Source organism: Rhea americana, unplaced genomic scaffold, assembly GCF_003343005.1.
Source record: "Rhea americana isolate MKP2758 unplaced genomic scaffold, rheAme1 scaffold_13, whole genome shotgun sequence".
Classification (NCBI taxonomy): Eukaryota; Metazoa; Chordata; class Aves; order Rheiformes; family Rheidae; genus Rhea; species Rhea americana.
Window position 1 is genome coordinate 9,094,461 of NW_028185372.1, and position 17,817 is coordinate 9,112,277.

General features: G+C 37.2%; 1 protein-coding gene across 5 annotated transcripts in view; it reads right to left on the bottom strand.

The window, feature by feature from the left end:
- PDE4D (phosphodiesterase 4D) overlaps nt 1-17,817 on the bottom strand; it is a 395,151-nt gene that overhangs the window by 132,547 nt on the left and 244,787 nt on the right. The window contains exon 1 of one of the 5 annotated variants that reach the window (XM_085326464.1): nt 13,658-13,914. The exons of the other annotated variants lie outside the window; for them this stretch is intronic. Within the exon in view, the coding sequence (XP_085182590.1) occupies nt 13,658-13,722 (65 nt within the window). The 5' untranslated portion in view covers nt 13,723-13,914. Of the gene's footprint in view, nt 1-13,657; nt 13,915-17,817 lie in introns of those variants that run through there. 5 annotated transcript variants of the gene reach the window in all.

The following is a 17,817-nucleotide window of genomic DNA, read 5'->3' on the forward strand; positions in this document are numbered from 1 at the left end:
TTCCCACTCATCTAAAAGCATGTAATGACGCTGACAGCATAAATAAAAAATTACTTTTTATTGTTGAAATGAACAATTCTGATAAAGTTGCAACTGCGCAATATCAGTCACAAAGTTGTAAGTTAAATAATATTAACAAATGAAGGTCATCTTACAGACACAGGGGAGAATGCATTTCTTCTGGAGGAGGAAAAACTGCTTGGACAAGATCAAAAGCTGTGATAGCTTTACAAAATGTCATTTCCTAGTTATTCATTTCCAGCATTTTCCAAGAATGGAAATTCCAAGAAGAATAATACATTGCTTCACAGCTGTGAATGCCCTGCTTGCCAAAAATGTGACTGTAATCACTGTCTATGAATCAAAGACAAACGATGGCATTGCTGATAAATATGAGTAAGGACTTTATGGAAACTTAGCCCAGTAGAGCTGAAAGTCGGTTTCAGCTGGAAGTGGTACGTATGCACGGGCTATTTAACAGCAAGCACATAGGTTATAAACTGGCCTGTACCAGAAGGAATGTAATCCTAAGAGATAAAATCATTTTAATAGGTGATTGTGGTATTTGTGTTGGCACAAATGTGAAGATTTTACGAAGGCTGACACCACCACTACTACCAGGGATCCAAAGAATTCTTCATAACATTTGTCCAGCTCAAATCTCTGGCCTTTAAAGAATGGAAAACACATGTCAGCAATTACGCCACTAGTCACAGCGTTACCAGGCATAAAAACAGTTCTTGTGCCAAAACTGACTGAGTCACTTCTTCATACATTTTCTCAAATGTCCTGGGCCATACATGGCATCTAACTGAACTGGTCACATCAGTGGCACTGAAACTCAGGCTAGCATGCTTCTTTCTTGAAGAGGACAGAAYTCAGCACAGACGGCACTGAGGTGAGTATCATGGGATAAGCTGGGCATTAAACCAACAGCCAACACACACGTCAGCTTAGCCAGACTTTCCAAGAGGATACATGAAGAAATAAATTTCTGCAGACAAGTCTGGAAAGGCCACAGACACAGTACCGCTGCAGCAACACCACTGTTGAGCTTTAGCTCACTAGAAAAGGTATCATCTGACCAGTGAGCTTCAGAACTAACATGGACTAGGTCGTACTTTTTAAAAATAGTTAATTATATCGTTGCAGTGCCTAAAACTGATCATCATCAAGGTTTGAACCAGGGGTTCCCACTGACTATGATCCACTCTTACCCTGYCCACCAAAAAAATTGTAACTTTAAAATATTCCTTATGCTGTGTGTATTYGCACTTGAATCTGGTAACTCTTTTTGTGTCTGTCTGTACGTCTCCTTGAGTCTTGTCAGACTTCCTTGATATCCAGGTACACATTAACCAGCAGTATCACTGGTAAACTGCCAGTGGTACTATGTGTCTGTACAGCAAATTATCCTTACTAGACTCAGGTCCTAAATCATCAGTTTCTCCTCTATAGCAGGAAGTTGGGAACTTCTACTAACTTAAGACAGACCACAGTTCATATGTAAGCATAAATAAAGAGGGGGAGAAAGTAACCATGTAGTAAGCTCTTTGGGCACTGACTCTCTTCCAGAGCTTGTAGAGTAGATTGCAAAAAAGGCACTGAACAATGAGAAATAATACTGAAATTTGTTTTTCAGTATACTTACAATACAATCTCTTTTTGTGTCATCTGCTACTGAGGAGGGAAATACTAAATTTAAAACTTTAAAAGTCTACTTGCTAAAGCACAAAGAAAGAACTTAAAGTTGTGAAAGGTAATTAATGTAAAAATGTATTTGCAATCCTAAATAATTAAGGGACAGTTCAAATGACCATTATGGAAGACAAACCAAAAAGCAACCAAAGGACATAAGGAGGATGTGTTTCCTTGCCACCCAAAAGGCACTTGTCTACTATCTCAATTTGTGATTCATATTGAGGTTTGTATTATAGAAAAGACACAAAAAAGAAGCTAGAGAAACATCACTATTTTCCAGCCTCAAAAGCAACAACTCATCATAGCTCCTGACACATACAAAATTCCCTTTTTCAGCCCTATTTTGTTGGAACAACATAATCAGTTCTAGCTTGATTTTTTCAGCATCTCCGAAAAAAAAACCTGTGGAACACTGTTTATGAAAGGATAAATCCAAAGGAATTAGAGAAGAAAGGAGCAAGAGCCAAAATACARGGCAGGAATGAAAAGAAATCCAAATCCAATTGCCTGCTGCTGTAAGTAAGCATTTGCATAATTTACAGCAYGACGTTTCTCCCATTTACTCTGACAGAAGATTTGTTCCCAAGTAACCAAGAAGCCAAGAACTGCCTGAGCAGAGTCTATTTGAAACAGCAGCCTGTATTGAAGGAATTGTTCACCATCCAGGTGGTTTAATGATTGTCAAGAGATAATAAGAGAAGCGGGAAATTAAGTTATTCTATAATTGTAGGATATTTCAACTTCAGAATGCAGTACTATTTTAAGAGTACCGTAATGTAAAATTGAAGGAGACATGACGAAAATCTGAAAGTCATTTGGAAGCATTACCAGCATCACACTAAATGTGTCTTTCAGCCTAGCTGACTAGCTCAAAACTGCTTGCCAGCTGTACGCTACAAAAGCATGCTCAAGTGGAGCAGTCCTTTGTGCATTTTTAATTGCTTTCAGTGCCACTGATCATGCTTATAAAGAAACTTGGAGTTACAATGGAAGTAGGTGGAAAAGGGACGTARTTCTTCAGCATAAGCAAGGGATCCCTTAAGGGCCTTTGTTCCATTTGCTGTCAAAAAGAATTTGTGTTATTGCTTCCTTTCTGTTACTGACCTTCCATCAGTTCTGCATGTGTTTCTAGCGGTACCCAAAAACGTGCATAAGAACAACAACAGAAACTAACAGGGCCTCTAATACGCACAGATGTCTGATGATYAGTATAACCCAAACATGTACCTGCAGACAGATATCCTGAGAAGATCATTTACTGCTGTTCTTTCATGACTTGCCATTTTTACTCATCACAAATTAACATTCTTCCAGGGTCTGTGAAATGGCTTTTCAGTCTATCAGACATCCTTCCTCTGTATTTCCTTTTTCCTATGTGCACTGTAACCCCAGCAGATAAAGTTCTTATCATACCATCTTTATACAAAACATACAAGAAGTAAATATACGCATGAATCGAGAAAAATAGCTAAATAAACAAAACAAAAAAGATCTTTTTGTTCTCTAAAAAGTTGCTAATACCACTTGGAAAAACTTTAAAAGTGGTTTGTTTAGAAATCACATAGGGAAGATTTACATCATGTATTTTGAYAGATACCTAAATTTGGAAGTTAGGTCCCTAGATAGTCACTGGAGAGACAATTCAGAGGAGAGCTTGGAGCCTTGTTTCAGTGTGCCACTTCAGCCCTTCTGAATGGCCCTCTAGATGCGCACGTTCACTCTAAACGTGGGTGAAAACCTGTCTCTCACAAGCAGTGCATCTCCCATGTTGTGGACATGTTTTACATCCAGCAAGAGGGCTCTCTGAGCCCAAGAACTGAAGGGCAATTTTGGCCCTGGCAATGGGAGGATGGACCTGCCAGCGACCCAATTGCCTGCTCAGTCCTAGCACCAACGACAGAGGGCAACTCCCGGCAGATAGTACTGTCCTCTACTCAAGTCTAGTACAGTTCTTGGCCGTACGGAGATTTTGGTATGCAGCCTATGTATGTGAATATAATAAGACATAATTGTTTCTTTAATTTTCTTCTGCATATTCAATCAAACGTAAGTATTCCAAAATGCTGAAGTTGTCTTTAAAACCGTGAGATTTTAAAAACAACAGATTTTTTCTTACTAGTCACCTTTTAATGTTTGAACKTTTGAATTCAGATTTACAACCTTTTCTATCATCGTTAAAATCCTACTTTTTTTAAATGTGAGAGATGAGAATTTCATGTAACTATAAGACTTAGGTTTATATAAAAATGTCTGGAGCTATGCCAAGTAGAAAATAATAGCAGTTGGTAGATTTTTATAAATGAAAAAGTCTTAACCAAAGTATATGTTAGGATGGGAAAGAGGAAACAGTATTTACACATAGCATTTAGTTCAGACACACTAGAGGATAGTTCCTTTGAGATGACAGCCATAGGACTATAAACTGCTAGAACAGAGGCAGTCACTTATCAAAGTGTGAAGCCCTTCATTTGATCATGCACATTACAAGCAGTACAGACTTATTTGGCTTCTCACTTCAAAAATGAAGAAACATAACTTGTGAGCACTAGATCACAAATTTTTAGCACACCTGGAACACCTGAAAAATGCAGAGATACAAAAAAAAGAAACTAGAAGTTTTAGTATAGAACCACAAAAGCACATTTGTGCAAGTYTACAGGCATCCTAAACTGGCAATAAACAGAAAGGATTAAGCTGTTATTAAAATAAATCTGCTTAAAGATAGTTTCCCAATGTGTAATGCAATACCTTTATAATCATTTTTCAAGTATCTAGTGATTTATATGTTAAAAAAAGAGAATTTTAAGTGAAAATTTTATTAAGGAAATTCCCTAAGATTCTCTATTAGAAACTGTAATGTACCGAATAGCTTTTTATTGTTATATTTTTTTTAATTAAATAGCCAGCTCTAGTAATTTAGATCTTGTTCTTTGATTCTTTGACTAGCACCACTGGTAGGCTTCACTGCTCTTTCATCACACAGTATTTATTATTTTATAACATCACAGAGTATTGTAGATGCCTTTTAAAGAAACTGAGCATAAACAAAGCATTTACAACATAACTAGATTTGTGACACAGTAATAAAGATGAGAAACAGTGTAGGAGAGGTTAAAGAAGGAAGGATGAAAGCTGCAATAACACAATTATGTGATTGCTCAGCTTTAGGCATATAAATATCTATTTTATAACTGGAGGTTTTGAAAGTCAAAAAAGGAAATCAAGGCTTTTTTTCATTAAATCAATAAAATTTTGCGAATAATTATTTTGCTGCAGCATCACAAAGGGTAATTTTCATGACACATGCTAATGAGGAAGGTAATAACCTATTTCAAACCCAGGTAGAAAGTAAGATTTAAATGCTAATGCAACGGATAGAAGTGCAAAAGAAAAATAGGGGAGGAAGTAATAGTAGCCTCTAGTTACTGAGATGGGCCCCATATAAAGCAAATGTATAAAGGTGTAAGAGGAAAATAGCCATTGCTTATGTAGAAGAAACATCACATGTCAAATTACTACTGCACACAAGCTTCAAATCATTAAATATAGAAATGTCTTTGGACAATAAAAGTAATTATGAATATAGAGTTCTAGGAATGCAGATGATCTTAGCTAACTGATGTTATGAATGGGATGTTTCAGCACTGCAGCCAAGGAACTTTGGCAGCGACTGGCTGGTTTTTCTACCTATATCCCTCTAGGAGAGAATTTCTTAAAAGTACTTTTTGCAATCCACCTTGATGTTTGTGTGGGCAGACGGTGGCAGCAGCTAAGCGTTGCAGTATAGCACCATGYGGAGATAATCCTTTGGGTTCAGAAAGCAGGGTAGCCACATCAGTGTGGTGGAGAACTGACTAGCCTCTGTACAGCATCATGCCTTCAGGTCCAAACGGGGCAAAGCTAGCACCAATTTGCAAGTCCTTGCAACACCTGTGTATGTATTATCTATGTTCTTTTTTCTTTGATACATTCTATGGCTACTTGAAAGAAAACATAGCCTGACTGCTAACGGATTAGATTTGTATAAGCATTTTTTCTTGTAGCTTCTCTTTCAGCTGCAAGAGAATTTTAGAGCTGTTTGTTTATAGGTTCTCATATAGTTACTCATGGGAATTTCTTGACAATTTCTGATAACAAAAATATCATTTAATCAAAACAGAAACCTTGTACAAGAAAATTATTTTGAGATTTGAGAATAAATTTCAAAATTTACAAACATTATTTTTTATCAAAATACAAATCTTTTTTTCTAGYTTGATATGATATTTTATTCAAATAGCTCATTCAACTAGCTATTCAATTACACTGAAATGGAAATAATGTATAATGAAATTACTGAAGTAACTGACCTGAGATGAATTGATTTTCACATCTCTGACAAAAAAGTCTGTTATTCATACTTCGGAATCAATCTATCTCCTYCTTCCTTTTCTTTAATGGTTGAATCCTTCACAGGTTAGGAAAAATCTCTTAAAAATCTATTGTGAAAAGTGTTTCCAGTTTTGAGTGCATTARTATGGGGGTAAAGTTAAATAGCACCATCAGCATAATGAAATRCACAAGAAACAAGCTAAAGTCATCAGTTCCTGTCCCTGCTCTTTGAATCCCCCAAAGAGGTCAGATAAGTTGAATCTGCCATTTAGCTTCTAAAGTAACTGTATATTGTTCTTCTGCCTTTTTATATACGACAGGTTGGAAAATGTTTCATAATTTTGATAAAGGAAAAATGTTTAAAATATTTCATACCATAGCAATGGCATGTATCTATTTAGATCACACATGCATACATCTACACTGCATCGCCAACCGCAACAGACAAAAGACCGCAGAAATCGAGCTATATTGTGTRTTTCATGATGTGACTTACAAAACACATTATACTACATATCATTTTGAACTAAAACCCACTAAAGCTGAAATCTGATGGGAATCATAGTGACCATAAAAGTGGAGGCTGAGCTGTTTGAGCTGCCACCAGAATGAGGACATCACTACTTCAGGCCCTTGTGTATGTGAATTCACCACATTTTGAGCATGAGCTTCTTTCAATATCACTTTCAACCCAGCCAAGTAGTTGTTTGCTTCTTCTTGTCATGTTCACACATTATGTTCTCTACCAGAGAATATTAATGTTTTATAAAAGTAGTATATTTTCCTTATTTTATAAAACAACTCTGTACCTCCTAAATCTTAAACTATGTATTCATTATCAGCTGTGTTGCATTAGAAAGAATTACTCTGATTAAATGTGCATTCTGCAGATGTCCATATGAGTCAGATTCCATTTATATGTATTATTTGCATTCAATGGAGATTTTATCGATACAATCAGTGGCTTCAAGAGTACATATCCTCCTGACTCAGAAATTTAAAATAAGTGATAAGTCACACCCTGAAAACAAATATTTTTCTCCACTAAGAGTCTGAGATACGGACATGGCAGACATCTATAGGTGAGCTGAATCCTGTTGTGTCTTACACTGTAATTGTGCTTCTCAGAAAATTTATGCTAGAAGGAAGGTGACAATGATCTTGTAAAAAGCGCAACAAACTACCCAGCCGTGATGTAACAGAAGTGAATAAAAGGGAAGGTACTTCTTCATGGCATCTCAATAGTGAGCCAGTACTGGGTATTTGGGCTACCTCCTTATCTCAGTTGATCCAGCAGTAAATGAACTTCTGGTCATGCAAGCTGAGCTGTCAAGTCAGATGCCCATGAAGCCAGACACATTACTCCTTATGTGACACCAGGGATAGAAATTAAAGTGCCTCAATCCCACTGGTCTAATGGCCCAACTAAACTGTAGTGGAGCCATGACCTGTCCATGACCTGATTCTATACATATGTGCACAAGGAGAAGGTGTGAGAATGAACAGCGCTGTAAAGACGAGCTTGTATCTTCAGGTAAATTGAGAGTGGATTGTTTGTACACTAAACAGAGTGTCAGAGAACTACATCATGTACTTGCATGCAGTGAGGAAAAAATACTCTGTACGTTTTCCTGGACAGATTAATGTTGCTTGAAAGAGAATGTCTCTGAGGAAGTGCCCTTTCTTCGTCAGAGTTAGACTTTATAATTTGAAGTTTTATTTGGCATGTTTTGCAACCTTATTGTTTGTTTAAAAAATGTTTATTATTTGTAGATAGCAGTCCTTTTCACATTCTTGTTAAAATACTTGGATTTTGTGTTGGCAAGGCTAATACTTCTGCTATAAAAAAAATGCAGAGACGTGACCATGCCAAAAGATTTTATTGGCACAAGAAAAAAAAATCAGTAAAAGAATTCTCTGTAATCACTGACTAAATTTGCAGTGGCAGCCAAAAAGGCTAACAATATGTTGGGTATCATCAACCAGGGTACTGAGGAAAAAAAGCAGGTGTGATTTTGCTACTATGTAAAAACCTTGGTGTGCCCACATCTTGAATAACCTGCGCAATCTGATCTCTACAGTTCAAGAAGGACATACTGCTGTTCAAGGAGATACAGAGAAGGACAGCTAAAATGACCAAGGGATAGAGCAGCTGCCTTATTAGGAAGGTCTAAGATATCTTGACAGAAAAAGGCTGAGGAGGTTATGACTGAGGTTTACAAAATCGTGAAGTTAGTGAATAAAGTGAATACAGAGTGTTTCACCAAATTCCACAATGACAGAACTAAGGACACCTGTTGAAACTAGCAGGACACCAGGTCAAAGCTGAGTAAAGAAGGTCACCTTTACAAAGTAGGTAAGGTTATCACAAAGCTATGAAGGAAGACAGTATCAGTAAATCCTAAAAAGCAATGAGAGATTCATAGACAACAGGTAAATAAATGGACTCTAAAGGGAACAGGCAAGGAGGAACCCATTCATATCTCTAACACCTGTGTGGATGCTGGGCAATGACATTTTTGTCCCTATTTCATTTTGCAAACATAACAGTGTTTAACATACAATATGGAAAATAACAAGGACTATACAGGCTTCCTCATTAACACTGACACAGGCAGAATATATACCACCTCAATTTTCCCTGGACTTCATYTGAGGCTCATAGTGCTTATGAAGGCATATGTAGCTAATTGAAGTCAGCTGTGAATTCCACCAAAGTCAGACTTCAGCAGTAAAGGTCATCTCTAGCTTGCAGGCTTTGTTCAGCATTCAGAAACTCCTCAGTTCTGCTCATGTTATTCGGCACTTCAGCATCCTCGTGAGTTTGGACACCATGCTGCTTGCTTTGAGCACCATATTCTACCCCTTCAGCTATTAAACATGTCACTGAAAATTATGTGAGTTCCCAATCCTCTTTTGCTCAAGAGTGGTTGCACAGGTCATATCTCCCATGGTGACAACAGACTCCCATCTCCCACAGGTGACTGTAATACTGGAGAGGAAAACAGATTCATCCTGTCCTATAAAAATCCTATAAAAATCTGATTTCTTCAGCAGCCTGGCAGTGTGCATATTGTTAATAYGATTCCCAGTTACATTTATACATTGTTCTCTGTCCTATAGACAAAAGGGGTCTCTCTTTGGAGTCAGTGTATTTGCYGATTCCTTCACAAATACCCTGTTTTGATATTGATCCGCCCAGCACTGGGATTCTCAGTCTGAAAGTCAGCAATTATTTCAGACATAGGCCTGATACCAATAACCTACAGGTATGTGACTCCTTCAATAGTATTTATTATATATCTCCACCACTGTAATACTGGCAATGGGCTTGCCAGCACCAAGCGATCTGTACTATTTTGGGATAGCACGTGTGATATAGCCACATTTGTCCTGTCAAAGGCTCCAGAGGACAGGTCATGATCATGGCATAGTTCTACTTTGTCCTGCCTTTAAGTTAGGAAGCCAGTGCAGCTCCACAGGGCTGCACACTGGGATCTCACCCCAGCACTCTGTGCTAGTACTTCAGCTCCAGAAACAATACTCTCCACTGAATGGATACCACAATTGTTTCCTTGTCTGCTCTCAATAAAAATTTTGCTCAGAATCTCTCCTGTGCTCTACACATTAAGGGTGCAATCATGAAAAGCTCATCCAATAGATCAGTACTGTTCCACTTATCTATACATATGTTTTACCATGCAGCCTTTTAGACTAAGTAAGTCACACATGACAACATCCTTCGGTAATTTCCGGTCTTCCAAAATGAATGATACCACAGACAAACATCACCCTCTTTCGGAGTTAAATAAGGCAGGATAAAGTGTTCTTCACAAACTGAATCCTAGAAGGCCTCTGCTCTGTTAGACACCAGGAGGCTGTGATATGCTCTTCACAGATCAGCCAACCGTAAATTCCAAAAAACAGGAAAGCAGGAACTGGTGTATGTTATAAAAATAAATTAAGTCAGGGAAGGCCAAGCCACAAGATAAACAGATAGCTATCATCTAGACATACCAGGTATGCTGGAGAAAATACTGTGTGCAAAAAGCTAACACTACTTCTGGATGTATTAGATCTTTGGCCTAATTATCTGTATAATGAAAGAATAATGAACTTCTAATACCTGATCAGMTGCAAGTTTCCCAACTAATGAGCCCTATGTTGTCCAACAACCATGGCTATTTTTTGACTTGACAGCACGTTAACTCCTTTCTTAAACTTTTAAAATGTTATTTGAGTTACTCCAAAATAGAATTTTTCAGTAAGTTCAAACTTTTCATTCTGGTACAAAAGAAAAGGAATCAGAAATAGGACATTTCTGTGGAACATAAATTCCCATTCCACTAGTGCTCCATGGCTCAGTGACAAATAGCCAAGAAAGTAGAGCCATATTCTCATTTAAATGCATATAAACGASCGAAGGTTTTATCTTACAGTGATTTTCCCTCTGACCTTGTTATTTCTTCTGAGGAATAACATGACAGATCAATCTTCTGTCACTGAAAAGTCTGTACTGTCATTTATCCATTCCAGATATTCCCCAGAAACATTCTGCTCACTTCACAATCACATCTTGGTTGGCAAAAAATGGTAAAACAGAGCAACATTAAATTAATAGTTAGTAATCCTTAAATAGGTCATTTTCCTCATTATTTTGCATAAAACCATCTGCTTCTACTTCTGTCATTATAATTTCAGATGAGATTTTCAAAAGTGCTTCAGAAACAGAAGGTTTGTCTATAGAATGTAATATAGTGCTTAGTGTCAATCAACCCTAACTGAGCCAACTTTGGAAGGGCAAGCATTAGTCTGGCTTTCCACTAATTTACCCCTCCTCAGAGCTAGCTTGGATGTCTCTGCACACTAAGAGTGGATGAYGCTATCTGAATGCACCATAATATCTATACTAAGATGATGATCATTTCACCACACGTTGTTATCATTATACCTTTTGGAGAGAGGGTCAGCGTGATTTCAGGGAACTCTRTCTTGCCTCATTAACTCTCTTACATCCTCAAACTGGTTTTGGCTAGTTAGGAGTCTGGATTTGGTTCTTCATGGGAACTTTATTTATATGGGGAACTGCAGTACAAGGACATCCTGGGACCATTTCTCTCAAATCCTAGCAAGTGGGATATTCAYACTTAAAGATAACCCTGTCCTCTTGGAGCCCCCCAAAAAACCCTCTGATTTCTTTCTTCCTACACTGTCCCATCTCTCTCTCTCATTTCATCCTTCCTCTAACACATAGCAGGATCGCTGTGCTGTGGCTTCTGTTGATACAGAGAGCGAAGAGACAAGGAAAGGAGAAATGCCTGCTCCAGCTCTCCCTGCCTCCAGCCTCAGCATCACTTCACTTGAACAGGAGAGCGGTGGTGAACAGCGGAGGTTCAGCGGGCCTGCACCAAGCCAAACGGGTGTCGCAAAGCRGGACTCAAGATCAGTACTGCTGGCTTTTGCCTAATCATTTTGGCATTGTTTAATATTGTGCTAAGACTGCTGTGTTGGTATCCTGCCCAACAGTACCATACAAAACAGCATTGACCCATGGATCCTAAGTCTATGGATTAAAATTACTTATGACTAGGTGAAGTCATGCAGGTGTTTTGGAAACCAGTACTGCTCAGGTCACCTCTGAGCTGGGATCCAAGAAGTCGCCTTGCCTGGACACAGCTGTGGAGGGGACAGCCTGGGAGGGCTGTGGAGAGATGGTCGTTCAGGTGCAGAGGGACCTCGTCCCTCCTCTCCTCTTTCCTCTCTCTGTGCTCCTGTTTCCCTCTAGCCTCTCAGTGGGGCACAGCTTGCTTGGCTTTGCTCTGTGCTGCCATTGAAAAGTATTTACCTTAWCTAGACAACTTTCAAGGATCTCCCTTAAGTCACTTCCTGAGCTCAGGTAATGTTTCTAAATTGCAAGGTAGCACATGACTYAATTCACAGTTAGCAGAAACTGTATTCTCACCTACCAGATCAATACTCTAACTGAAAGCAGCAGCATCCAAAGGGAGACAGGCAGATATTTCAGACAGAATACTTAGTGGTCATATCAGCCTGCACATCTCAGCTCAGAGGGGTTATCTCTTTGAAAGAACTTTTTTTTTTCCTGCAAGAATCAGTGGAAGGTGTCAATAAAGATACCGTTGAAAGGCAGAAGAATTAAACAGAAAGATATTGATTTTATTTGTATATTTGTATATAATAATTAGGGCTTGTATGTATTAGCTCACTGACTTGGAGACACTCTGCTTATTACATAACGTTTCCAGACATTGTTTTACTACCTTGCACTGTGTATATCAATACAATATCAGCTTTATCAATATACACTTCACTAACTTTTGTATTACTTTGTTGCATTTTAATAAAGAAAAAAAAAAAACAATTCTTCCTGCTATTTTGGCAAAATTCCTCCTCAGCAGTATATGAGAACAGCTAGGATTGCTCTGTAGTTTTAGTAGGGTACTGATTTCATTTTCTACTACAAGATGGCTTTAGTAAAAGATAATTGGAAAAAAAATAGTAACTGCTTTAATAGTAGTAGTGAAATAACTTGGAATGATTTAACTCAGAACCAAGACTGTTTGAAACATAAAGCTTTTAAAGGATAAAGTTCATTATATTAATTTGATATATTTGCTCACAAAGAAATGCATTTAGTTACTAAATCTCAGAATAGTTTGGTTACTCTCTTAGTTAAGCTCACTTAGTTTAGTTACTAAGTCTCACAATAARGAATTACCCATTTAATTCAAAGATAATATTTTAAAATACATCATTTATGCCAGTGACTCAGACTTTCCAGTCAACTATAGTCCTGAACCATTAATCTACTACGTGCATATAAAAATGACGGTGGTTTTAAGAAAAACATTAAGAGAGAAAAGAAAGTGGGAGGCTAATCAACCTAGCAGAAAACTGTCCTGTCTGTGCCTATTAAGCTACATGATGCAAAAAGTTCTCACGTGAAAAACAATGAATCCCAAGACAGAATTTTGACAATTGCTAACTGAAAAACTAGCAAGCAAATCATACACACAGACGCTAACACATTCTGCTTCTACTTCTCTGAGCCCTGCCTGGAAGGGAAAGGCATGAAGCATAACCCTGCACAATCTCACTTCTGCCACTACAAAATCTCCCTCCTCCCAGGGCACTTACCTCTGCTAGACTGTCGGTTTATGCAGCAAAACTACTTGCACGTATCTCAAAATAGCTCACGCAAACTGTAACTTCATTTTACCCTCCAGCCTCCAAAACTCAAAGTTTTGTATTATAACTTTATCGCTGAAACAAATCTACTGAAAAATAGCAGAAAGTATTCCTAAGTGCAGGGAGTGACACTGACTACCAAACGTGAAAATCTTACGTAACAGGTCTCGTTATGAAAATATTACACACACAGTATTGTACAAGAAAAGCTAAATAATTTTGTTTCTTGCTCTTAATTGTGAAAATTAGCAGCTGAACATCTTCAATAACCACGCAGAACCTATCAAAGCAAAATTAAATCCTCTCGCTTTCTTGGGACATGTCTGAGTGTCATAATAGGAACGGAAGCTTGAAAGAAAAAAACCAAACACGTTACCACATTGCATCGGCAGTCCTTAAGGAGCTGGTAGATCGGGATCTTGGCTTCATAACAATGCTCATTTTGAAAAAAATCCTCAAGTATTTTTAGCAGTCAAACATCAGTTGGCCTTATACAGCTCATTCTCCAAGTATTCCATTTCAAAGTGTTTTTTAAAATCCTCTGAAATCCTTCTCCTGTAAGAACTCGAGCTCCGAAGGAAGAAATCTAACACACTGCAACTCCTTCCCTTTTCACACTGAATTTACTCTAGCACTGTGCTGTTCGGAAATGACAGTGCTTTTCTCTTCTGTCTTGTATTGCCCTGGGAGGAACTAGTCTATTTTGAATCTATTCTCCCTGCAGGTCACATGGGAACCAAGGCAGCTGAAAAGTGTCTCTATCTCTTTCTTGCAGTATTATAACAACAGGTTTAAAGGTTAATCACACTAAAAAAAAAAAAAAACACTACTGATGGACAGTAAATGAAAGGAAAAGATGAATGTAAGGCATAGTTATACTAGTGAGCTCACAGGGAATTTCCATTTAGAGACTTGCTAGATAAATTAATCTGTGTGGAGTAAAGAAAGGAACAAAGGTTTTGATTCCAAGGAAACTAAAATCTTACCTAGAAATATAATTCTTCCCTTTTCTTTTCTCCTAACCCCTGCCTCTGTTAGATACTGTGAATAAGTACTATTGTTTAACTTCCCAAAACAGAAAATATTCCCTATCTGAAGGAAATTTAAAACTCTATGGAGAAGTTAAATAAAAACAAAATTCCTTTTTGTCTGTTCAAGTCAAACACACATACAGACAGCTATTGTTATAAATCAGTGAAGGACAAAATACCTCAGTAAAAGATCTCTAACATGACGTCTTCTCTACTATACTGCTGAAGGAGACCTTTTCCTGTTATAATAAAGACTTTGACAGCTTTGCATTACAAACAGCTAAACTCCTATTTATAATTTCCAGACAAAAACTTATCACAAAAGCTTTGAGAATTAATTCCTTTTAGGAAATATTTACGTAAGTTTATTTGGCAAATTCACTGTTAGCAGAGGAAAAAAGGAAACCCACAAACTAGATTATGAATATATAATTTAAATTATATATTTTGAATTTGCTCTGACCTGTGTTGGAATTGTTTTTAAACTGAGAGAGCAGAGCTATTGCTCAACAAGTGGTTACATGCATAATAGCCATTCCTTTGTACAGTGTTTACTAGTGTTGCGGCCTATTACTGGCAGTGCAGCTTGGCTAATAATAAAAGAAAGCACATAAATTTGTATATATAGAATCTATACAGACTTGGCAAATAGAAAAAAATATGGCAAATTCTTTGAGCATAATATAGCAAAATGTTCATCAAATGAGAATAATTAAAATAACTCACCCAAATAAGAAATTCATCCATTTCTGGATGACAGTTTGTAAAGCTCTATCGAACCTTTGCACTTTATTTTATAACAGTATCATAAAATGCATCACAAACTACATTATGTATTGACAGGAAAGAACTAACTGCCCTCAAGGCTTTTGCCAGTTATCTGCATATGAAGTGCTTCACAATAGTGGAAAGAATATTAATAACATTTCATGCTAAGCATTCTGTTCTTCATATTTTCTGGGCACTATCTTTTAAATATCATCTGGTGGCTAACACAGAAGTGTCCTGTGGAATCATAAAAGTTAGTCTCAAGGAGTGGAAAAAGCATCTGTGAYAAATTTAGCTTGAAGGGTCATACAGTCATGAGACCTTTAATAACAGTTGGGTCTGTCTCTGTGCAGGTCACATGTCTATAACAGCGGACATAAATCAGGCAGCTTTTTCTGAATCTGTTTTACTCCTGAAACAAATGAGATATTTTGTTTTTCTTCAGGATATAAGTATGAAACAGGAGTGCTGGACTATAGCTGRTATTTCTAAAGTTTTTCTAAACTGGTCTGCTTATTTAAATATATATCAAAATTATTCCTGCATCAGTGTAAGAATACAAACTAAAAAATTGGAGCTTTTGGCTAAATGGTCTCCAGTACCACCCAGGAATGAAATATTCAAGGACAACATCTGCTGCATCACACAGTACCTATCTCAGGATGCTTTGTTCTGCAAAGTGTATCACTCAAGATGTTGCTTCTGATTATGTAAGGTACTTACAGTTAAAATGATATTTTTCAGTGCAAGATTCAAAAAAATGTCTAATAGGGACACAGACCACCAGTGGAGCTAAATACTAATTCATGCCTCTTTCTAATAAACTTTCTTTTTCAGTCTTTCTCATGAGCTCCTTAGAAATAAACYGCAGTTCTCTGAGTGCCTGCCAACTTCAGACTGGAAGCAATTATGAAATGTATATTAATTAGCTACAAGACGACTGCTATACTGAAATCATACATATCCCAAGTAGTCGAATTGCAGCCTAACACTCAGGTGCCAACATGAAGCATAGATTTGCTGCAGCAAAGAAAGTATCAGCAAAAACCCTCCAGGGAATAATAGTTTTATGCGAGATTCAAAAACTGATCAAGGTTTAAAAAAAAAAAAAAAAAAAGGGAGAGAGAGAGAGAGAGAGAGAGAGAGAGAGATGTAGAATTTGAGAAAATGAGGAATAAAATGAAGGAAAAATAATTAACCAAAAAAAACACATTTTTCTTCATCTGGATTGATACCTTGCAAGCTTTGTGCAAAGTAAGAACAACTGCAAAGTGTCTGTGTCTACTCAGCTCCATTAATGGGAATAGATTTTACACATGGCCCAGGTACTGAAAAGTCAGTACGAGAAAGACACCTTTTCTAGAGATGCTTCTAGGAAAACTTCCAGAGTGTATTGAGTAGTTAATAGCTTTTAATTCATATAGAAAACTTGCCCTGTTATCATTAAYACAATGCTCATTTTTTCAGTGATGCAAATAAAGATAGGAGCATACCTCTCTAATCTGCTGGCGTAAGATGACAGATAATTTGTTTTAGGACCCAAGTTCTAAAACCTGGTGGRGGGAAGGATATCTAACCATACAAACTCTCAATTTCTCACAGCATGTCATAAAGAAAGAAACGGCTATCCCACTCTGATAACAATGGGAAAATGTATATCACCATAGTGATACAAATTAATCAATCATTAAAATACCCTGTAAGAAGCGAGCAGGAAGAGAAGTAAATGAAACTTCTCAAATACATAAGAAATTGCAGTATCAGATCCAACTGAATTTTAAGAGATGAGCCTTGAATGTTGGCAGATGGAAAAAAGTACATATGTTCATTGGAGGTATTATTTTTCCCAGAACAGCTTTCAACGATTAAGAGCTATTGCATGCTATGGTACTAAACCCAAAATGTAAAGATGTAAAGACCTGTATACAGATAAATGCATAAAGTTGTATAAAAAGAGAAATACAATCATTTATTAGTGTATTCTGCATTTTTATAAGCAGATGTACAGTGTTTTACAGATGTACACATATTTTTTGCATGTGAAAGCAAGCATTTGAGACAAATGCAATAGTCTTTTGTACATCTGATTTGTATGTTTTATTCTTAAACTTGAGTACTCTATTTCTTTTCATTTTCTGCAATCCTTTGTTTTGAGTGGGAGTGACAAAGAAGAGAACAAAAACTGCTGTTGAACTGAGCTCCTGTTATGCCATCACAACTAAGGCAAGTGTTGACTGCATAAAGAAAATAAAAAAAAAAGGACAAATTTTGAGATAACGAGAATACTAGGAGATGGAGCACTTCAGTACTGCTACCCCCTCTGATAATAAAAACAACAAGAAAAACTATGTTTTATCTGCATGTGTCAAACAGCTGATGTTTTTACTGCACAGTCAAGCTCTGTAAGGAAGAAAAGATATGGAARTAATTAAAACACCAAAAGTGTGCAGGATTCAACCCACCTTAAGGATGYTTTCATCTTAGCTGTTCAGCCTCAAATTAGTAAGAATTGAATGCAAATCAGTGTTACCTTACACAAATTCGAAAAATAACATGAAATGGGAAAAGTATAGCTTAGGGTACAAGGTGCAGCAGCGCTCCTTCTGCCCCACGCTTGGAACATCTCTGTATTGAGAGTTTGGAAAATTTGCTTAACCATTCTGAGCTTTGGCTTTCTCATTTGTGAAACAGGGATAATGCATACCATACTGCTTTGAACAGCATTTGGACATCAGAG